General features: G+C 35.1%; 2 protein-coding genes across 3 annotated transcripts; both read right to left on the reverse strand.

The window, feature by feature from the left end:
- Window positions 1–1,141: 1,141 nt before the first annotated feature.
- dync2li1 (dynein, cytoplasmic 2, light intermediate chain 1) lies at window positions 1,142–8,958 on the reverse strand. Of its 2 annotated transcripts, XM_051651408.1 has the most exons (13): window positions 8,822–8,958; window positions 8,538–8,670; window positions 7,861–7,895; window positions 7,702–7,771; window positions 5,566–5,654; window positions 5,245–5,437; window positions 5,092–5,160; window positions 4,924–5,001; window positions 4,636–4,715; window positions 4,488–4,558; window positions 2,537–2,634; window positions 2,311–2,403; window positions 1,142–1,610 (listed from the first exon to the last, which is right to left on the reverse strand). In XM_051651408.1, the coding sequence occupies exons 1-13, from the start codon at window positions 8,833–8,835 to the stop codon at window positions 1,542–1,544; spliced, it is 1,092 nt and encodes a 363-aa protein (XP_051507368.1). In that variant the 5' UTR covers window positions 8,836–8,958; the 3' UTR covers window positions 1,142–1,541. The 2 variants fall into 2 exon arrangements, with proteins under 2 accessions (XP_051507368.1, XP_051507369.1); XM_051651409.1 differs by lacking the exon at window positions 4,924–5,001.
- A 1,761-nt stretch (window positions 8,959–10,719) lies between these two features.
- abcg5 (ATP-binding cassette, sub-family G (WHITE), member 5) lies at window positions 10,720–24,065 on the reverse strand. Its single transcript, XM_051651832.1, has 13 exons — window positions 23,835–24,065; window positions 22,601–22,722; window positions 21,030–21,166; window positions 19,843–19,941; window positions 17,867–17,999; window positions 17,131–17,270; window positions 16,315–16,444; window positions 15,661–15,874; window positions 13,189–13,394; window positions 12,452–12,590; window positions 12,078–12,263; window positions 11,333–11,445; window positions 10,720–11,226 (listed from the first exon to the last, which is right to left on the reverse strand). The coding sequence occupies exons 1-13, from the start codon at window positions 23,972–23,974 to the stop codon at window positions 11,042–11,044; spliced, it is 1,944 nt and encodes a 647-aa protein (XP_051507792.1). The 5' UTR covers window positions 23,975–24,065; the 3' UTR covers window positions 10,720–11,041.
- Window positions 24,066–24,100: the final 35 nt, after the last annotated feature.

Raw genomic sequence — 24,100 nt, forward strand, 5'->3', positions numbered from 1 at the left:
CATTGGCTACCTTTTAAATTTCATATTCATTTTAAAATTCTGTTTACTACATACAAAGCTTTGAATGGTCTAGCTCCAGAGTACTTAAGTGACCTTCTACCACGCTATATTCCATCACGTTCATTATGATCACAAAATTCTGGCTTGTTAATAGTTCTTAGAATAACAAAATCCACAAAAGGAGGTAGATCCTTTTCCTATTTAGCTCCTAAACTATGGACTAGTCTCCTTAACAATGTTCGGGACACAGACACGCTGACTCAATTTAAGTCTAGACTAAAGACTCATTTATTTAGCCAGGCATACACCTAATTTATCCATCAGCTCACTATTAGGCTGCTTTAGTTAGGTCTGCTGGAAACAGAAACATTTCTCATATTCTATAACTCTCCAATAAATTGAATGGCATCTACGCTAATATTATTTTATTTGTTTCCATATCCCGAGGTTACCAGAGCCGGCCAGATCCAGCTCCGTTCCTGCTTGGTGTCAGACTCCACTGCTATGTGTCTCTGAATGATGACGACTAAACGCAGCCAGTGCCAACCAGACATCACTTCAGTCTATTACGATGGACTTCAGAGGATGAACTGATGCCAACCCCAACCACAAGACATGGGATACTTCATATGCCAATGCCTGAACCTTGGATTTAGGATAGACCTCACCGAAATGACCGGCCGGTTGAACTGCGCCGCACCCCACTCATCCCTGCCTGCATCACCTTGGTCTAATGATGGACTACACTCTTGAAATGGAAGACATAGACTATCAATTAATTGCCAACAAAACCCTTCATCAGCCAACTAACAAGGGACAATGCATCTATGTGAACTTCTGCAGTTAATCCAGGATGGACTTCAAAGACATGAGTCATTAATCTTACAGTTCATACAAAATCTTTGTTTAAACACTGACCCTTAACACTTACTTAGTTTAAAGATGTTAAACCATGACTTGCACTGCACACAAATAACTAATATTGGCATTATATTCATGTTGTTTAGCCAGAGGGGAACTGGCCCCCACAGTGAGCCTGGTTTCCCCCAAGGTTATTTTTCTCCATTAACCAACATCTTATGGAGTTATTTGTTCCTTGCCACAGTCGCCTAAGGCTTGCTCACTGGGGTTATAAATACAATTATTATTTAATTATTTATTTTTATAAAAAAATTACAATCATGTTTAATCAAACTACACAATTACTGTAAAACTTTATAGATATTACAGTTTCATTTTCTATTAATGCATGATTTTCTGTAAAGCTGCTTTGAAACGATGTGGGTTGTGAAAAGTGCTATACAAATAAAAATGACTTGACTAGGTAAAAAATGTGAATTACAAAGGTGAAACAGCTAACCATAGTGCAATTACACAAAACAAATAGATTATAGCTATATTTGTGCATTAAAACGTAACTCATCATCCTTTATTGTGCATAATGGACTGTGAATAAAGTAGAAAACTAGTATTGTGCATACTCTTCCTGTCAAACATTATTTCTCAGTCCATGTGGTCCCGTAATTAAATACATGTAATATTTAAATCTTTGGGTCCAGAGCAACATTTTTCCATGACTTGGCCTGCTCTCTCTTGTACTGCTCCAGCTCCTAAGAAAAGAGAACAGAAAAAAAGTTTAATTTAGAACAATGTAATGTGTTCTCTCCAATACATAAAACACATTTGTGTGGCTGATATTTTATCATTGAAATTGGTGTTTAACCATATTGCTTTAAATCTGAAATCTCACTCATCTATTTCATCTGTCACTAATTTATCAGAACTGATACTGTTAGACATAAGGGCTCAAAATGCATGAGAGCTCTAAACTTGTGTTGATGGGGAAAACTCATACATAATTTTAGCAGTTATGCTATTTGAAACCTGCCAATATGACATATCAAAAGCATCCTTTAATATGGTTTGAAAACTGTGACAGCCGCAGTGTAAGTAGTACATTTACAAAGTGACTCTCTCTTAGTCTTATTATCTGATGACTGCAATCACTTGGTGTTCCTTGAATAGAATACAACAGCAATAAAGCACAGTAGGTGAGAGGCTACTGAAGGGCATAGAGTGTGTGATGCAGGGTAACTTTCATTCATATAGTTCAAAGTAAAGCAGGGCAAGTCTCCATATGGTATAGGGTAGTTTAGCTAATTAAAAACGTTTAAGACATCTTAACTGTAAGGCAATATAAACACAAATGACTAGAGGTTAAAAGAGGACAAAAACTGGCAAAACAGGATCTGATGTTAGCTTTATCAAACAAATAAAGTAAAATATTTGGAAGATGTGGTGAGCTAGTACCTGGTCTTTCTGTGCTCTCATGGAGTCTATAAGGGGCTCACTGTACTGAGGGTCTTTGGCAGGATCTTTCAGCTCTTTACGTTCCTTGATGCTCTGAAGACAAAACAATCAAGAGATAAATTGTAACATTACACAACATCATTTTTGCTAACAGGTGCTTACAAAACATATGTCCGGCTTTTATTAAGGTTCAAGTGTGGTTTTGTTTACTATAACAAAAAAGTACCTCTGGTGGAAAAACCCTTTCAAAAACCTTTTTCCAAAGGTCTAAGGGGTTTTTGGCATGTAGGGTTCCAATATCAACATCAGAGGTCACAGGTGGACCTAGATGATGAATGAATCAAAATATATTGAACACCTAAAGATATAGCAACATCACAAACAACATGAACTTTTTTTTTCCCCCAACAAGATTTTAGGTTAAACTTTACATAAGCCTATGTATATACAACCCCAATTCCAAATAATTTGGGACAGTATGAAAAATGCAGATAAAAAACAAAAAGGAGTGATTTGTAAAATATAGTCACCCTTTGCTTTATTGAAAGCACTACAACTACACATTATATGATGTTTTACCTTGTGAATTTCATTGTTTTTTGAAAATGTACAGTAATTTCAAATCAGATGATTGCAACAGGCTCCAGAAAAGTTGAGACGGGGGCAATTTAAGACTAATAACAATTTGACGAGTTGAAATAACAAGGCGATGTGAAACAGGAGATGGTAAACAGGTGAGGCAATCGTATTATAATATATAAGGAGCTTCCAAAAACAGCCTAGTCCTTCAAGAGCAAGGATCATTCGAGACTTGTCAGTTTGCCAATAGATGCTTCAGCAAATAATCCAGCACTTTGAGAACGTTCCCCAAAGACAAATTGGAAGGATTTTGGGCATTTCACCCTCTACAGTGCACAATATAGTTTAAAAGATTCAAGGAATCTGGTCAAATCTCAGTGCGTAAAAGGCAAGATGAAAACCATTTCTGAATGCGTGTGATCTCTGATCCCTCAGACGTCACTGTCTTTAAAAACAGCATTTATCTGTGATGGATATAATGAACATGGGTTTGGGATAACTTTAGTAAACCTTTTTTAGTCAACACCATTCGCTGCTGCAGCCACAGATGCAAGTTAAGACTTTACTATGCAAAGCAGAAGCCCAACATCAACACTGTCCAGAAGCGCTGCCGACTTCTCTGGGCTCTGAAGAGTCCACATTTTCAAATGTTTTTGAAAAACTAAACCGTTGTGTTATCTGGGCCAAAGAGGAAAAGGGCCATCCAAGCTGTTATTAGCATCAGGTCCAAAAGCCAGTGTCTGTATGGGCCAGGGGTGTGTCAGTGCCCATAGCATGGGTAACTCGCACATCTGTGAGGGCACCATGAATGCGGACAGATATGTACAAATTTTGGTGCAACATATACTGCCATCCAGCACCGTCTTTTCCAGGGACGTCCCTGCATTTTCCAGCAGGACAACTTCAAACCACATACTGCCTGGATTTCAAGTGCATGGCTGTGTGAGCAGAGAGTGTGGGTGCTAGATTGGCCTGCCTGCAGTCCTGACCTGTCTCCAACTGAGAATGTGTGGTGCATTATGAAGCACACCATACAGCAACGAAGACCACGTACAATTATGCAGCTAAAGACCTACATAATGGATGATTGGGGGAAAATTCCACTTTTTAAACTTCTCAGACTTGTGTCTTCAGTGCCCAAATGCTTAATAAGTGTTATTAGAAGAAATGGTGACATTTCACAGTGGTAAACACTCGACTGTCCCACCTTTTTTGGAGCATGTTGCAATCATCTGATTTGAAATTACTGTACATTTTCAAAAAACAATGAAATTCACAAGGAAAGACATCATATAATGTGTAGTTGTAGTGCTTTAAATATAGCAAAGGGTGAATATAATTTACAAATCACTCCTTTTTGTTTTTATTAGCATTTATCATACTGTCCCAACTTTTTCAGAATTGGGGTTGTGTGTGTGTGTGTATATATATATATACTGTTTTTGCTGCTTGACAGTTTGTCAACTACCCATATGCAGAATGCAGCACACATTTTTGAATAAGTTTTGAATCTGATTCTTGATAAAATTACAAATCTATGCTGATTTAAGGTCATAAAAAACAGTCTTTAACCTAAACTAATGTACAATGCATTTTACCAATCTGACTGAGGGAGTCTAGGCCCGCTGGAATAACCAGAGGTTTGCTGGGGTCTGTAGAGATTGACTTTCTAACAGAATGGAAAAAAAATTATTAATGAAGAATATCTCTGATTTGAAGTTCAAGAGAAAAATGAAAAGTTCATACGGCCTTTCAGTCCCAAATGCCAGCTGATTGACAAAACTCCTGGCTTTAGACACTGTGGTTTCTGACTTACTGCTGGTGAACTATGGAGACACAGAGAGAATTAAAACATAACGTTTACCAAAGAAAAAAAAAAAAAACAGAACAGTAACAATTTAAAAGTTTTAGTAAAGCTGGGTTATGGCACAAAACTATTTTTCAAACTACAAATTCCAATACCGTAATCTACAAATTTCTGAAGGTTACAATCAAACATAAAAAATTATTCCTTTAATAAGAGCTTAGTCTTACAATTAATGATGCTCCATAGAAATGGGCTACAAAGCGTAGAGTCTTACAGATCACTTTTCTCTTCTCTGAATCAAAATCCTACAAGGAGACGATTCAGTATGAATGGATAGACAGACAATACAGTTAAATTTTCCTACATAAATGTCTATAATAAAGTGAGGTTTTTACCTGAAAGATGTCAAACTTGCTACCAATTATGAGAAGAGAAACAGGAAAAGGGTTTATGAGCTCTCTGTCCTGCAGAGTAGAGACTGGATAATGTTAGAGACATTAACATTAATGTAACACTTCATTTACTGCAATTGTGTTATTCACTCATACCGGATAGTCCTTGTGGAGGACTCGTGAGACTCTGTTCTGGCTTGGTTGTTTGCCGGATCTAGATTCTCCTGTCTTTTGGAGTGAGGCGCACACTTTTTCCACCTGGCTTCGAGCTGACTCAAGCAGCCTCTCCATGGTCTCCCACAGAGCATTGGGTTTCGACAGATCCAGGACAAGCACCACAGACAACGCACTGTAAACAGAAATATAATTGGTTTGCATTTGCTTTTGATATGTTATTCTTATAGTTTTTTTCTAAGACGTAGACAAAGACACACATTATCATTATATACATAAAAATACAATGTTTGTGTGTCAAACCTGATATTGTCAGCTGTGATGGGAATCTGAACAAGATCTGATAAAGAAATGCCACCTCCTAGTTCCCACAGATGAGCTATGTCTTTAGGCTGCAGAGAAAGGAAAAAGATAAATGTATATGATTATGTGTGTGTGTGTGTGTGTGTGTGTGTGTGTGTGTGTGTATATATATATATATATATATATATATATATATATATATATATATATATATACATATGTATATATATATATATATGTATATATATATATATATATATATATATATATATATATATATATATATATATACACACACACACACACACACAGTTGTGCTCAAAAATTTTTATACCCTGGCAGAAATTGTGAAATTTTGGCATTGATTTTTAAAATATGACTGATCATGCAAAAAAACTGTCTTTTATTTAAGAATAGTGATCATATGAAGCCATTTATCATCACATAACTGTTTGGCTTCTTTTTAAATCATAATGATAACAGAAATCACCCAAATGGCCCTGATCAAAAGTTTACATATCCTTGAATGTTTGGCCTTGTTACAGACACACAAGGTGACACCCACAGGTTTAAATGGCAATTAAAGGTTAATTTCCCACACCTGTGGCTTTTTAAATTGCAATTAGTGTCTGTGTGTAAATAGTCAATGAGTTTGTTAGCTCTCACGTGGATGCACTGAGCAGGCTTGATACTGAGCCATGGGGAGCAGAAAAGAACTGTCAAAAGACCTGCGTAACAAGGTAATGGAACTTCATAAAGACGGAAAAGGATATAAAAAGATATCCAAAGCCTTAAAAATGCCAGTCAGTACTGTTCAATCACTTATTAAGAAGTGGAAAATTCGGGGATCTCTTGATACCAAGTGAAGGTCAGGTAGACCAAGAAAGATTTCAGCCAAAACTGCTAGAAGAATTGTTCAAGATACAAAGCAAAACCCACAGGTAACCTCAGGAGAAATACAGGCTGCTCTGGAAAAAGATGGTGTGGTTGTTTCAAGGAGCACAATACGACGATACTTGAACAAAAATTTGCTGCATGGTCGAGTTGCCAGAAAGAAGCCTTTACTGCGCCAATGCCACAAAAAAGCCTGGTTACCATATGTCCGACAACACCTTGACATGCCTCACAGCTTCTGGCACACTGTAATTTGAAGTGACGAGACCAAAATAGAGGTTTATGGTCACAACCATAAGTGCTATGTTTGGAGAGGGGTCAACAAGGCCTATAGTGAAAAGAATACCATCCCCGCTGTGAAGAATGGTGGTGGCTCACTGATGCTTTTGGGATGTGTGAGCTCTAAAGGCACAGGGAATCTTGTGAAAATTGATGGCAAGATGAATGCAGCATGTTATCAGAAAATAATGGCAGACAATTTGCATTCTTCTGCACGAAAGCTGCGCATGGGACGCTCTTGGACTTTCCAGCATGACAATGACCCTAAGCACAAAGCCAAGTTGACCCTCCAGTGGTTACAGGAGAAAAAGGTGAAGGTTCTGGAGCGGCCATCACAGTCTCCTGACCTTAATATCATTGAGCCACTCTGGGGAGATCTCAAATGTGCAGTTCATGCAAGACAACCAAAGACTTAAATGACCTAGAGGCATTTTGCCAAGATGAATGGGCAGCTATACTACCTGCAAGAATTTGGGGCCTCATAGACAACTATTACAAAAGACTGCACGCTGTCATTGATGCTAAAGGGGGCAGGGCAATACACAGTATTAAGAACAAAGGGTATGCAGACTTTTGAACAGGGGTCATTTCATTTTTTTCTTGTTGCCATGTTTTGTTTTATGATTGTGCCATTCTGTTATAACCTACAGTTGAATATGAATCCCATTAGAAATAAAAGAAATGTGTTTTGCCTGCTCACTCATGTTTTCTTTAAAAAATAGTACATATATTACCAATTCTCCAAGGGTATGCAAATTTTGAGCACAACTGTATATATATATATATATATATATATATATATATATATATAGTATATGAGCCTGTACACTAATTCTGTAAAAGAGAGAAAGTATAAGCCTTATGACATTTTCACATAACACTCAGACATGTACATATCTGACATTAGGAAATCCATTTTTATTCACACCTATAAATTAATGAGAAAAACATTTGATTTTGTACCGTATTATGTCCTCTCGCCCTTCTACCAAAAGTATACTCCAACGCCAGTGTAGGTTTAGGTGCTTCATCTCTGGTTTGAAGGACAAAACACAAATATGACACCACAGCAATACTCTTAAAAACTAAGAAACAAATGTACAGTACAGCACTCATATTTACCTGTCGAGGAACCGCAGTAATATTGTTGTTTTACCCTGAAAGATAAGGTGAATCGTCAAATGTTTATGGGTTGTTGTTGTTTTATTATTATTATTTTTATTGACTTTTTATGACTTATTTTATGACTTATTTTGTCAACAAAATTCAACAAAAATTGACAAAAGATTTTAATTTAGCACATGTATATGTATATATATATATTTTACAATGAGACCTGGTTGGAAAATTCTGTAATTTTTTACTCACTGACCCTGAAGTCTTTCGAGGGTGAGCATATAATAATAATAATCCTTAAGTGCCCATTTGAATATGCAGTATGGATCGCTTAAATTTTGTCTATTGTTTATAAAACAGTATTGTACAGCTTCAGAATCCTAAGAATAGTATACATGAGTTATATGGACAATAGTCACTATAAACTGTTGATGTATGAAAAAAGAGCTCTGTAAAAGATTCTTCAGAATTTCCCCTATAATTGTAATTTTTAGATGTTCTTATTCCATTAGTTTTTTTTTTTGTTTGTTTGTTTGTTTTTTTTTGTTTGTTTTTTTTTTGTTTTTTTTTTGGCATTAGAAAATACTTTGCGAGCCCAAAAACAAACCCTGAAGACTTCAAATAAGTCAGTTATAAACTGTACACGCAGCATCAGTGTTCAAAGTGTTTTATTGTATGCGCACCCCTGCTTTACTGCCCATTAAGAAAACTGTACTCTCGGTGGGGAAGTGTGCATCCTCCTCAGCATCCTCTTCACCTGTCCTGTTCTCCCTGTTGCGCACTTCTGCTGCAGCCACATCCCATAATGTGTCCGAGCTACAAAACAATATGATGTGTGAAAAGCAGCAATCTACAGACTTGTTTTGATTTGCATGAGGACTTACAAGTGCTGCAGTGCGATAGCTTGTGAGCAAACCAAACTTAAAATAAAATACTGTTTTGTATAATGACTCAAACAGAAACTTACCTTATTTTAGGCATTAGCACACTTTGTGTCGTTAATGTACAACTGGATTTCACAGAAGAAGCGAGTTTAGCTTCAACGTTTTGCAGACTGAAGGAGACGCGTAATTATCGTTGCGAGGGGTAACGTCGCTGTTTGATGACGCAAGAGCAAGTGTACTGTGGGAAATTAAGTTCATTCGTTATTGCTTTTGATAAATAAAAAATATTTTTATTTTTTATTTTTTATTCACTATAAAAGTAATTAAATAAAAAAAAGTTCTTCAGTTATACAAAGATGCCCCACTGCTAATAGTATTTAAGAATTAATTAAGAATAAATAAAAAGAGGACCTGATAAGAATGACAAATAAAAAATAAATTCAGTTCTTGATTTACACTGGCAGCCAAAAGTTTTGAATAATGTACAGATTTTTCTGTTTCGGAAGGAAATTGGTACTTTAATTCACCAAAGTGGCATTCAACTGATCACATTACTGATGTAAAAAAACAGCACCATCACTATTTGAAAAAAGTCATTTTTGGTCAAATCTAGACAGGCCCCATTTCCAGCAGCCATCACTCCAACACCTTATCCTTGAGTAATCATGCTAAATTGCTAATTTGGTACTAGAAAATCACTTGCCACTGTATCAAACACAGTTGAAAGTAATTTGGTTCATTAAATGAAGCTTAACATTGTCTTTGTGTTTGTTTTGAGTTGCCACAGTATGCAATAGATTGGCATGTCTTAAGGTCAATATTAGGTCAAAAATGGTAAAAAAGAAACAGCTTTCTCTAGAAACTTGTCAGGCAATCATTGTTTTGATGAATGAAGGCTATACAATGCTTGAAATTGCCAAAAAAACAAAAAACAAACAAAAAAAAAACACAGAAGATTTCATACAAAGGTGTACACTACAGTCTTCAAAGACAAAGGACAAATGACTCTAACAAGGACAGAAAGAGATGTGGAAGGCCAGATGTACAACTAAACACGAGGATAAGTACATCAGAGTCTCTAGTTTGAGAAATAGACACCTCACATGTCCTCAGCTGACAGCTTCATTGAATTCTACCCGCTCAACACCAGTTTCATGTACAACAGTAAAGAGAAGACTCAGGGGTGCAGGCCTTATAGGAAGAATTGCAAAGAAAAAGCCACTTTTGAAACAGAAAAACAAAAAGAAAAGGTTAGAGTGGGCAAATAAAAACAGACATTGGACAAGTGTGTTATGGATCTTAACCCCATTGAGCATTTGTGGGATCAGCTAGACTGTAAGGTGCGTGAGAAGTGCCCGACAAGACAGCCACATCTATGGCAAGTGCTACAGGAAGCGTGGGGCGAAATGTCACCTGAGTATCTGGACAAACTAACAGCTAGAATGCCAAGGATCTGCAAAGCTGTCATTACTGCATGTGGAGGATTTTTTGATGAGAACTCTTTGAAGTAGTTTAAGAAGTTCTGCATTTTTTTTTTTTTTTTTTTTAAATTGTAATAGTAATTTTTCACGTTATTAATGTCCTGACTACACATTGTGATCAGTTTAATGCCATTTTGGTGAATAAAAGTATAAGTTTCTTTCCATAAGGACAAAATCTGTACATTATTCCAAACTTTTGGCCATCAGTGTATATTTGAATATAATTTGTTGTAAATGCTTTGGAGATGCCCCTTGTTATCTTATCTTAATTTTATCTTCTTCTTCTTTTTATTTTTTATTTTTTTACTATATTGTATGTTTTATAATCAACATGATCAATGTTTAATTTCTAGGATGTAAAAAAATGCTTCAGTTTACCTGTAACACAATAGACTGGTTAATCAATATGTGTTTCCAATGGCAGATATATATGAATATGTAAAACTCATGGGAAAAACCCATTTCTGTTGAAGTTAATTATTAAAGATCAGGTTATACTTTTCAGTTTATTATCAAACATTTATTGGGTACATCAGAGTATTTACAGTCAAATTAGAAATCAGCAGTTAGTTAATACCACAGGAATGGTGAAAAATTAAGAAACAATATTCATAATCAAGGAAAATGTTTACACATTCAGCTTTCATGTTGATGTCGTTGGGGTTTACATTTTTATTTTGATCTTTTGTGCGTGTGTGTGGATATGATCAGCAATTTATAATCCATACCTTATGTACAAAATAACATTTAATATATAATGATAACATAAAATAACATTTTATACACACTTGCTCGAAGGCACACTCACACACACTCAAAAGCCTAGCGTCTAACGAGGTGGTCGCGTATCTTGAAGCTGATGATGCCCAGAATCACGAGTGCAGGCAGGAATGCATAGAGCAGAAGGAAGTCTTGTGTGTAACGGGAGAGAGCTCCAGGATAACCCTGATCTATGATTGCATTGCCATTTTCTACAATACATGATCCAGGCAAATCTGCTGTAGGGGCTGAGTGAGAGGAATTGTGAGTCAGAAGACGTCTAGGTATATGCAAAACATATTCATTATTTGTGTTAAATAATGAATTAGATTAAAGACAATAAGAATTTCTTACTACAGGTGAAGTTTAGGCCATAGAACTCAGTGACGATCAGGAGCTCACAGCCATACTTCTGGAAGGTTAGATAACTCAGCCATTGGAACACCACAGGCATTTGTTTAAAACTCCTAATAGTATTAAAGCATGACATTTTTATGAGAGATACTTAATATATTGACATTTGTGCACATGAACATAGTAACACTGCAAAGTTGCTTTTTTGGATAGTAATGAATTACATCCGTTCTCACCAGATACATAACATTTTAAATGAAAAGAAAAAATTCTTAACCAGTATTTTTGTCTCATAAAAATATCCAAACATCCTTAAAACAAGACCCATTTTACTGAGAAGCGAAATTATGTTGGACATTATTCAGAGATAATAATTACTGAATTAAAATAACTTTTAATTTCCAATTGGAAAATTTTTTTCTTTATTTTTTTAAAGCATAAATCTCACTAAGTTTGTTAGGTTTAAAACATGAACAAACTATTTACAGTACCAAAGGAGTAAGAAAAATACATGTATCTTTTTGTATTGATGTTTAGATATTTTACTGGAAAACAAGACAACAACACTGATAAAGAATGATTTTTGTTATATGTTATCTAAATGGTGAGAAATGGTTATAGTCTCAGTCTTCTTTGATGAATAACCCAAATTAGCAGTGACTTTTCTTTAAAATTATTATTCTTTTTTATTATTCAGTGCTACAAAATTATTGTTTCCAAGTTGTTGTCAAAACCATTTCTTCACCTTAAAAATCCAGAGCCCACCATGATACCAGCTACATTGAGTAGAGCTACCCCACTGTTGACCATATTGGGGTCTTGAACGACACCCAACAAGACCAGCGTTAAGAGTTCACCTATGATGTGAGGCACAATGACCACTGCTGAAAAACACAGGAAACGCAAGGGATCTGGGTTCATGCCAACAGTCCTGAAATACCAAGCCACACACATAGAAACAGCATGGGGTCAAGATCCGTAAAACAATCACTTTTCTTTGAAAGAGAGAGAGAGTGAGAGAAAAAAAAAGATCCCCGGTATATGACCCCAGATTTGAACCCTAATAACCCTGATTCAAGCTCTCATGAACCGGAGCTTCAGGCACACACCCATACTTACCAGTATAGGAAAGAGGTGAAGATGAATACACTGATTATACTGAAGGGGAGGATATGAATGATGTAAGCCAGAAACATCTGCCATTTCTGGTACAAGCCATCTTTACTCTCCTGATCAGCAATGGCTCTTAAAGCAGGAACTGTTTAAAAAGAGTATATTTTCCAATCAAGAAGAAAATAAGTACCCAGACAGTAAACATTTAGACTTTTTTCATGCTTGTCTAGAATTTTCTATCTAAATTGGAGGAATGAAAGGTAAAAATACAGTAGCAGAGATTTTTTGCAGTCCCAATTATTTGCTATCTCAAGAGCTTTATGTTCAAGGTCAAGTGATATTCACGGACATTATGGAGCAATTTTCTCTCGCTGTTATATGGTGACCTACTCTCCGATGTGATCTCTTATCAGAACTGATATACTGTAAATTATATAGAGAGGAGGACATGGATTGAATGTTTTCCAGAAGAATTTGCTTAATCAAACTGCTGCCTCTACTTTTCCATTATCTCGATCTCCCATTATCTCTCTTACTTAATCTACTCTATAATTTGTGATTTGGGAATATACTGGTAGCATTGCATTCATACAAGGCAATAAAAACTGCAATTTTCAAAGATTATGCACATGTTTCTTTTCTGATGTTAAACAAATTGTTCTGATTTTTTCTCTAAACTAGGATTTTTTTATTATTGTTTTTCAGGGATATTTTGAGATATTGACTGTGGATGACACACTTACATAGAGCCACAGCATTCAGCATGCCAGTATATGGAGATGCACCCATGGATTGGTAGATTATGCCAATTCGGTCCTGCACAGCACCTTTTGATACATCACTATCCAGCTTCATGACAAAAAAAGCAACAAAGAGGCCGTAGATGAGATTCTGTGAGAGGCGCATGAGAATACCCATCCTGTCACGAGACACGTTTCGCACAGTCCTCCTGTATACATGAATGAGTTTGTGTAAGACAGAGGGAAATGAATGGATTCGGAACATTAACTGAATTTAATGTAAAATCTTTTGTCAGATCCCTAAAATATGCTTAATGTGGTAACAGTTATCTGCTTTTATTCAAATCAAAATATTATTTGGACAAAATATTATTCTTTCTATTGTGTTTATTTAAAACAAGGCAAACTTGGTATCATTTGAATCTCTAATCTTGCATAGTCTTTTAATTTTTAGCTAGCCAGCAGAAGTGACGAGCCAGGTTTAAATCCCAGTTGCGCTGATGGGGCATGTTGTAACTCAATGTTACAACGTGCCCCAATTAGAACAAACTATATGCAATTTCATGCAGTCAGATATGTAATTTACACAATTCCCCTTAATGCATGTGTGTGTGTGTTTGTGTTGAAGGGGTGGATTTCCCCATCTCTTCAGCCTATTGATGAGTTGAATACATTTACTAGCAATTGTTATAATCAAAAGGTAATCAAAGTGTTTTAAGTCATGTGCATTTATTCCGGTTATAATTATGCATGTTGCAGGTCATTTGTGTATTTGTCCTCTGAGGTGTGACTGAGGGTCTGACCCATGTCAGGAATGCAGTTAACAGTGCTTTCTCATTTAGCCCGGCTCCCGGAGAACAAATATACATCTGGATAAGGCCTGAGTACCAGTGAGTGTGTCTCAACCTTGAGAGAAAAGATAGCCTATGTTGTGTTCTGTCTAATGATGTTATTGGAGGGATTGTTTGTAGTTTTGAGAATCATGTGACTAAGTCAAAGGAACTGGATGCCAGTGCATCTAAAGAGAAGACTCACCTCTGACCCATTTCTGCTTAGCAACTTGACTTAGTGTTTTAAAAATATAATCTTTTGAATGATTGCATTCACGTAGTTAAACAGAACATCATGTTTGTAAGATTTCTAGAACTGTCTGTACTATTCACCTATCAGATCTCTGTACTCGTAAGAGATGATGTCAATTAATTTGCATATGCCTATAATAACTGTTGTTTCTGTAATCTAAATTAGTTCGAGGTTAGATCCTCAACTACTTTCCTCTTTCTGTCTTTTGCCTTTGGAAATGTCGAGAACTTTGTCTTCAGTAAACTCTCTCTCTCTTGATTGAACTTCAACTTTGCCTTCTGGTCATCACTGAACACACTGGTCACTTTACTGGGTATAACTGTATTTCCTTACAATGTGTGTCATTAATCCACGTACTATTTCGGCCAATGCTGTGGCTTTGTTGTGTAATTATGGTCAAGTGTCAACATTATTGCTATAATACATATGACAAAGTTAATAAATGGCTTATACTGACATAATATTTTAATTTCTCTCCTGTTTATTTTAATTAGATCAGATATAGTTGTTAGAGGGGGATTTAAAGCTGTCATAATGGTCATGTTACATTGTACCCCCCCAGCTGTTACAAAGTGCCCTGCCTATGGGGCACGTTGTAACATTTCACTTTCCTTTTTTCCAGGCAGATGGCGAAAAAAGTATACACTGTATTCATGAAACAATCCACATATTTGTTAAATTAATGTGAAAAAAGAAAAATACTTTGAACTCCAAGTGCATTTACTCAAACTTAATAAAACAAAAAAGTGTTAGTTTGTGCCCCGCTCTCCCCTACTTTAATGGTGCATTTTTTTCTCATTTTGCAGCTTGACAGCACCAGTGCACATTTAATTTCATCATATGGAAAAGAGTGGCCAGGACATATTTCAAAAATTACGTTTTTTTGTTCAACGTTTAAAGGAATATTCCAAGTTCAATACAAGTTAAACTCAATCGACAGCATTTGTGGCGTAATATTGATTACCACAAAAATAAATTTTGACTTGCCCATCCTTTTCTTTAAAAAAAGCAAAAATCTGGGTTACAGTGAGGCACTTACAATGGAAGGGAATGGGGCCAATTTTTTAACGTTAAAATACTCACTTTTTCAAAAGTATAGACACAAGACACAAACAATATGCATGTAAACATTATTTTAGTGTGATAAAATCACTTACTAACCTTTTCGGAATATTCCTTTAAAAGTCATATGAATTTTGGAATGATATGAGGGTAGGGTGAATAATGACAGAATTTTCCTTTTCTATTCCTAAGGGTCAGATCAGCTAGAAATAGCTCACCAGAAGCACATTTTCTATCTTTCCAAAGTAATTTCATTAACACGTCTCTTGTAACCAACTGAAATATAAATTTAGACATACGTAGTGGCCAGTGGTATGGCTACTGTTTTACCTGAGGAGGACATTGAGTTTGGACAGGCAGTTGGGGGACTCTTTGCTTTTGAAAGGGATCATGGGTTTGTCTGGTCTCTGGCAGCTCTGCTCGATCCATCCCAGCATGCTTTTATAGATCTCTGAGTTCTGGTAGGCTGACATGATGTCGTGCATGCGGCTGTATGTGGCAGCTTCTCTCTCACTGCACCGTGTATCCACAGAGGTCAGGTCAACTATCAATCAAAAATGATCTTTCAATGAGAGCAGAACAGGTTGTCACACACAAACTGTGACACAATGCCCCCACTCTCTACCCTAGCTGTTTACTACTTTGAGTAGTAAAGGTAAACGGTTTGTTCTAACAGTACACCTTGAAAACAAACATATTCACTCTCTATGTGTTTGCACGGTAAAGTTAAGTAAGGCATTCAGGCTTATAATGCAATTATCAGTATTTCTGAAAAATAAACTTAATTCAAGATATGTGCTCTAGAAGTTTTACTTCTCAATAAATGTATCTTGTTTTAAGCATGTTTAAATATTTTTTAATGGAAAACAAGTCAAAAATACTGATTAAGATTTTTTTTTTTTTTTTGTTTTTTGTAGGCTGAAGTATGGAGAAAAGAAAATGAAAGAGAGAGTGATTCTTCTGGATTTACTTCAACAGTCCTACCATAAATATCAAAGGGGTTGCAGTACTCGGGACACTCATATTCACAGCTGCTGAAGAAATCCACCATCTCTTCAGGCTGTCCACAGAACACCAGCTCTCCTCGGCTCATGACTGCTATTCTGTTGAAAATCTGTAGATATATAAACATCTGTCAGTCCTATGACTTGTATCATGAGTGCTATCACATACACAACAATATACATCACAAATTTAAGTAAATCATTGCACTGCCTGTAAAATACATCTGTATGTAATACTGCTAAATACAAACCTGTGTTTATGTATTGCTTATTAAAATAGGAAGTTGGGGTGGGACATATCAAAGTTCCCTTTATTTTTAATAGCCAAAAAACCTTTCATGAACCATTTGCTACCTGCTATCAATATTCAGAAGCTGGTTGTATTAGGGGGTGGGAATATTTTAATAATAGAGAGCATTTTACAGGACAAAAATTTAGATACATCCATGAGTACAAGGTAAGTGGATATTGTGGGTCGGGCACATTTTCCCAGAAGAGAAATACAGTAGGTTTTAAATGTGTATATATATATATATATATATATATATATATATATATATATATATATATATATATATATATATACACACACACATAATTTTGTAGTGGTCTCTTAATTTTTTTCTTTATATATATATATATATATATATATATATATATATATATATATAAGAAAAAATAATTTATATTGTACTTATTTTGTTTGAACCCACAAACTTCTGATTAGCCACTACACTGCCAATCCCTCCAGTTAAATATTAAAACAGAATAAGGAGTACCTGACTCATCTACTCACTCTGAAAAGTTCTGAACGGGGCTGATGGATGGTCACTATGACGATTCGATCCCTCCTGGCCAGCTCAGCAAGCAGCACCACAATCTGATTGGCTGTCATGCTGTCCAGTCCTGTGGTTGGCTCATCCAGGAGAATCACTTCTGTGATAATATAACAAAGAAAAATAGGAACTTTCCAGAAGTCCACTGTCTGTCCTTTGAGAGACAACTTTGAGGGTCTTATAAATTCAAGTAATTAAAATAATTAATAGATTTTTCTTTGTCTAAAGTTAGAGCTCAATTAATTGGCTGATTAATTCATTTACTGCTTGATTGGAGAAGGTAGCAGATGAAAGCCATTTATAATTGCTGGTTTATGTTCAGTTCGGAGTGGTCTCCACTAATCCTTTGTCTACGGTCCCAGGACACCCCTGAGGTCCAAAGAGCCAGATAAAGTCTCCTTAGTGTAATATTAAAAATGTGATAACCCTGTCTGTTACTCTTTTAATATTCTACTGCACTCCATTTCACCCATTTGTCCATTCCTCAATAATCCTTTGATGGGCTTTGGGTCGCTGTGCTGGTTACTCTGCATTTAAATAACACTGTATTCAAAATATTAGTGCTAGCATATGGGAGGGTTACATCATCTGAGAAACTGCACACACACTGCCACTATATAGTGTTTGCATACCATACCTAAATTATTAGGCCTGTATTCTGTGTTCACAGGCAGGTCAAAGGGCATCTACACTCACTTGGGTCCTGAAGCAGCTGGCTGGCAATGGAGACCCTCCTTCTCTCTCCACCAGAAATGCCTGGGAAAATTCGGCCTCCAATCACACTGTGAGCCACATGTCCTAAACTCAACTCTGCCATGACCGCAGTTACCTATGGGAGGTCAGACAGGGGTCAAGTGTCTTCATTACAAATATTGTATGAATGATAATGCCTCCACAATAACTGCTAGTTCACCCAAAAATGAACATTCTTTCATCATTTACTCACCCTCATGCTATCCAAGATGTAGATGACTTTCTTTCTTCTGCAGAACACAAATTAAGATTTTAAGAGGAATATTTCAGCTCTGTAGGTCCATACAATGCAAGTGAATGGTGACCAGAAATTTCAAGCTAAAAAAAGCACATAAATGCAGCATGAAAGAAATCCATAAGACTCCAGTGATAAAATCCATGTCTTCTGAAGCGATATGATAGGTGTGGGTGAGAAACAGATCAATACACTGTATACTGTAAGACCTTATTTATTATTTTTTTTTACAATAAATGTTCACCTATGACCAGTAGGTGGTGATATGCACAAATAATGTGAATCACCAAAAAACAAATGAAGAAGAATGTGAAAGTGGAGATTTGTAGTAAAAAAGTATGATCTGTTTTTTCACCCACAACTATCATATCACTTCTGAAGACATGGATTTAAACACTGGAGTAACTTTTCTTCTGCCTTTATGTGATTTTGGGGGATTTAAAAGTCTGGTCCCCATTCACTTGCATTGCATGGACCTACAGATCTGAAATATTCTTCAAAAAATCTTAATTTGTGTTCTGCAGAAGGAAGAAAGTCATACACATCTGGGATGACATGAAGTAAATGATGAGAGAATTTCATTTTTGGGTGAACTATCACTTTAACTTTTGTTTAAGTAGGTAGGTTAATTTAGGTTTTCCCACTAACAGTGTACAAAATAGGACCTGAAACTGCACCATGAAGAAATACATACTGTACATACTGACACACACACACACACACACACACACACACACACACACACACACACTCATGTTGGTGCAGCTATCATTATGACATAATGATTTTTATACTGTATGAACTATAGATTCTATCCCCTTACCATAACCCTAAACCTAACCCTCACAAGAAAATTTCTGCATTTTTACATTTTCAATAAAACATTGTTTAGTATGTTTTTTAAGCGATTTGAATTATGGGGACACTAGAAATGTCTTCATAAACCACATTTATAGCATAATACCCTTGTAATTACCAGTTTGTAACCTAAAAAAAAGTCCTTGTAAACCACTTAAACCTGCCTACACACACACACACACACACACACACACATATATATACTGTATATACTGTATGTATGATGCTTAACCTTCACAAAGTGTTTTCACAGACAACTTTAGGATATCAGACTAAATACTGTATATGAGCTGCTTTATTTTCTATTCATTTTTTATGAGGTTTCCATTTTTTGCAACCCTGTTACCAAAATGTTCAGCATGCCAATAAACAGTTAAGAAATGTAGGATGCAGATAAATATGATATTTTTAGTTATTAAAATTACTTAAAATTAGTTTTTACTACACTGAATTTAATATAAAATCAATAAATGATGTCACAATTATGACATTGCTGTATGATTTTAATTGTTGGATACAGTAGAGAAGTTCAAGACCTATTTGGTTGGATAGGCCAAAATCACAATTTCAAGGAAATGGGTGGGATATACAGACATTTGATGTGAGTAAAATTAGCTACTTTTTATGCAAGATTAATTTTATAGTAGATAATATTCTGTCGTATTTATTAGTTCTAACAACAACAACAACTAACACATGGGATTCCTGCCTCTAATGCCTCAAAAAAGAATGGGACATCAAAGTGTAATGTATTAGTGGAAAGTGCCTTTTCGCCAATTGATTTGTTGTGTGTGTGTTTTCAAATCCATGACAGGGTTGAGCTCACCTTCTTGCGTATGGCCTCAGTGGAGTGCTGTCTCAAAGCAAGCTGAGCAGTGAATGTCAGAGTCTCTTCCACAGTCAGGTAGCTTAAGAGATTGTCACTCTGAGAAACAAAGAGAAAGCGATTTAAAGTTTTCAAAATAAAGCACTAATATCCACATAAAGAATACTGTTAGACTATCATAAAAGACAAACATTTTAGCTGATTAAACCATCTTACACACATATTCACAAAGGCATTGTACAGAATAATTGTATTAACTAAAAACTGCATTTTTAATATCAGAGCTCACTTCTGGTTTTCTATAAGTGAGGCATTCATGTTATGGTGGTGTTTTTCAGTGATAAGATGCATGTTTATAAGTTAGATGTACTGTATGATGCATTATGGTAGACATTACCAGGGTTACACTTACAGCATTTGATCATTTGAACCAGCTAAACTTTGCTCCTTACTTGGCAGAGTGGAAAGTCTTATCTGTTAATGAGATTAAGTCTTATGTTCGTCTATTATCAATTATATTATTTTATCTGCATTGTTTTTCATACTGTTGAAATTAGACTTAAAAGCAAACTGAAGGATATGACATTTTATTAGATTTCATCTACAAAGTGAATTAACTTTAGATTTGAGAGGGAAAAGTTTGACAAAAGCAAAGAGCACATTCACTTTGGAACATTTGATGGAGAGGGCACTTAAGACTTGCAGAGTTATTTCCTTCATGACTTCATACCTTCGTACCAACATCCGTACCTTTAGCTCATGAGAAATATTTCATTACTGGGTTAGATTAGAGCTTCCCTTCCCCAGAAGTGTAATCTAAAAATTACCTGCAATGACTGCAGTCTCTCCACAGTTAGTTAATTTACTGGAAGACACACATGAATGGCTCAGAGGAAGATTATAAAGAGCTCATCTAATTTCAGAGTTCACTTTATACAAACCAACTTTTCTGCACATTTTATTGTGTTTGTTTTAGTTTGGTTATGGCAGACTTGACCTCCAGTAACCTAGTAGTTGAGTTCTGTCTACAGCTGAGCAAAGTTCAGTGACATTTAGACACACACACTCGCATGAATACATGCAATTTATAATTCAAATTAAAACGTTACATTTTCTTTTCATATGATTCAAAATGTTTATTTTTAGTCTAACACTGCTTAATGTTTGAACATATTCTCAATACTCACCTGGAGGACATAAGAGAAACAGTCTTGAAATTCCTCCCTTTTAAGCTTTCTTCCATTTACAAAAACCTCTCCCAGTAAGGTCCCAGAATTCCCAATTCGTCCAGCTATGGTATCTAATAGAGTGGTCTTACCGGAACCTTGAGAGAGAAAGAGGTAATTGTGTTTATTGTGTTTATTGGCTTTATATGATTTGACATTGACAGAAATGATCTATCTTACTTAGTGTTGTCTAAAAGTTGCCTCTTCATTCTGTCGATTACTGCTTACTGTATACATTTTAGCTGTGTCATGACAAGGCATATGGTACAGTGAACAATATTGGAAATATCTGTTAGAATATCAGGTATTTTTTTCTTATGTGGGAGGTTTTTCTTTTTCTTTTGATTTTTATAGTTTAGGGAAAAAAACATTTACATTGACCAAGGTCAGTTATGTCTACAATAATACAATAACACTGACTGGTTACAAAATTGTTGCAATATAAGAAAGATATCAATCTCAATTTCAAGTTCTATAGTTTTCCAAAGGCTTTACAATTTTTCCCCTCATTTAATAAAAACTATATACAATATAACCCGAATAGCTATCTCTTTATAAATCCTGAGTAAAATGCAAAGTACATTCCATACATTTTCCAGTTCAATGAAAATCTGACAGAATGGGTTTAGTGTACTCAGTCCATTTGGTGCAAATCAGAATTTTCTTTTGAAGAAAATGAAAGTTTTCCCATCAGACACATAGTGTGTGTTATATCTGCCCAATCATCAACAGTAGGTGGCTCTGGCTTTAACCATTTTCATGTGACTGTCTTTTTACTAGTCGTTAGGAGAATCTGTATCAGTTTCTTATTATTGTTATCCCACCCCTCAAATATGATGTTACCCAAGTATATTGTTTCACATTTAAAAGGAATTTCCACCATATATATATATACATATTTTTTTTTTTCCCAATGTTTGATTATTGTCACAATTGTTGAGTTTTGTATGCTGAGTGTTGATGTCTGTGCTTGCCTGGTTGACTTTTACAAAACAAAAAAAAAAAAAAAATCATGAGAGATAACAATCATGGCCTAACCTAAGTAAATAAACCCTGGTTGTTTATTTAAAATAATTTTATCATAATTTAAACATACCGAATTACACCTCAGTGTAAACTGTATATTATGATCAAACTTTAGTGACAAACACTATATTTTTTCCATGTAAATCAATGCATTCAATTGTGTTCTAAAGCACAATTATACCAGCTGGAAAAAAATTTATAATAAGTAAATAAGTCCCCATCCTAAGGGAGCACTAAACACCACAATGGTGACTTCAAATGAAACACTATTATCCCACAATGCAGTGTGATATTCTAATATCTTTATTTATTTTACAGTAATTTGTTGTTATGACAGAAAATGAACGTGCCTGCATTGATTTTACTGTTAAATCTTGTAAAATTCTGGCAATTTATTACAGTGTACCTACATGCCTTATATTATATTATATTATATTATGTCATTATGGCATGCTTTGTGGGGTTTTGTTGCAATAATCATTCATCCCAAGTTTTAGGTCACTTACCTGAGTTCCCCAGAATTCCCATGATCTGGCCACTGTCCACATGAAATGACACATCATTCAGTATTTGCCTTGTCCATTTTTTTCTATATGATGGAAGGTCCCACCAGGGTCCTACACGCTCACTGAAACAAACACATTCACATAAAATCACCTTTATGTACTGTGCAAAACAGATGGAATGATGGACAGTAAAATGGCCACAAAAGTGTTTTTAGTTTGCCTGTATTTTGAATTGATAGAATTGAATGCGAATGAGAAAAAATACAGAAACAAAGCCGATACATAGAAATTCAGATAATGAGAGAATATTGATTGTTCGTGGCATTTAAACTTCCAAACACTGATCATTTACAGTATAAGGTGCATGCTAAATATGTTCAAAGCTTTTATTAATTATTTTTTATTTTTACATAAAAAATATGTATGTTGTTGCATTGTGCTTATTTAATATTAATATGAATAATATTGCAATAATCATTCATTAAGCATGCATAGGTATAATTAATTCTTAGAGTAATCTTTCAGACTTTAGACATTTAGAAAGCACACTGATTCTATTATTCTATTTAGATTCAATTGTATTTTAATGTTTATTATGAAGCCTTTAATATGTTAAAGTTTGTTTATCTTGTTTAAAAATCCTTAAACAGATCTTGTGTCTGTATTCTTCCAATATATTCTGTCAAAACAGGTATTCCTTTTTATATTATTATTTTTGAGCATGAACATTACAATCATTTTTAGAAAATGCATTAATAAAGATTATTTTTTTATGTCTTTATAAGATTTTAAGCTTTATTGGAGAGGTTCAAAAATACTGTCTGCTATGTTGTGAAACATTAAATCCAGCTACGCTTTCAGAGAAAGGTAAAGTTCTAAAATATTAAAATAAGGTATTGACATTACTTATGTTACTTTTTACATTATTCTAAAATGATTTTGACAGTAGTTAACATTGAAAGCACGACAGTGGTTTGGTCATATACTGTATATGTATTAAGCCAACAGTAGTGATGTGTGTTGTAAGTCAACACTGCACTCAACATATGTAGTTTATATTAACAATAAGACATGCATTTTATGCATTGCATTTAACACAGTGTTGGTTTATTAAGAACTTTTTTACCAATAACCTTGCTATAATTAGCCATAACCTGCTAAATGATGTTCCAGTAATGTAATATTGCGAGTAAAGACCTTTACCTTTCACTTAATATCAATATTGTGTTCTTACCTGACACTATAGGACACATTTTTGACGCTCAAACTGCATGACGGTTCTTGGTAGTTTGGGTTTGGTTCTGACACCACCTTAAAAGATCCATTTAGTCCATTTTTCTGGAAAATATCCTGCATGGAATAAGATCTGCTCATTGTCTCTCATCAATGGTCAAATTAGTCTAAAGATTCTCGTGAGAATGAACTCAGTGTGACAGTCAGGTCTACTTCTTCTGCTGTTTGAACATTGCAGTTCAAATTGCACTGATGAAGCTACAACCA

This window comes from Myxocyprinus asiaticus, chromosome 23 (assembly GCF_019703515.2).
Source record: "Myxocyprinus asiaticus isolate MX2 ecotype Aquarium Trade chromosome 23, UBuf_Myxa_2, whole genome shotgun sequence".
In the NCBI taxonomy this organism is placed as follows: Eukaryota; Metazoa; Chordata; class Actinopteri; order Cypriniformes; family Catostomidae; genus Myxocyprinus; species Myxocyprinus asiaticus.

What these genes read in the sequence shown, in the direction of transcription:
- dync2li1 (XM_051651408.1), bottom strand. An exon ending in GGGCGAGAGGACATAATACG is followed by an intron (nt 5,655 to 7,701) that starts GTACAAAATCAA and finishes CTTTCTCTGCAG; the next exon opens with CCTAAAGACATAGCTCATCT. An exon ending in TCTATGGAGCATCATTAATT is followed by an intron (nt 4,716 to 4,923) that starts GTAAGACTAAGC and finishes GTGTCTCCATAG; the next exon opens with TTCACCAGCAGTAAGTCAGA.
- abcg5 (XM_051651832.1), bottom strand. Translation starts at nt 23,974, where the DNA reads ATGAGCAGATCTTATTCCATGCAGGATATTTTCCAGAAAAATGGACTA. An exon ending in CCCGTTCAGAACTTTTCAGA is followed by an intron (nt 16,445 to 17,130) that starts GTGAGTAGATGA and finishes ATATATCTACAG; the next exon opens with ATTTTCAACAGAATAGCAGT. An exon ending in CAACCCCTTTGATATTTATG is followed by an intron (nt 15,875 to 16,314) that starts GTAGGACTGTTG and finishes TTTGATTGATAG; the next exon opens with TTGACCTGACCTCTGTGGAT.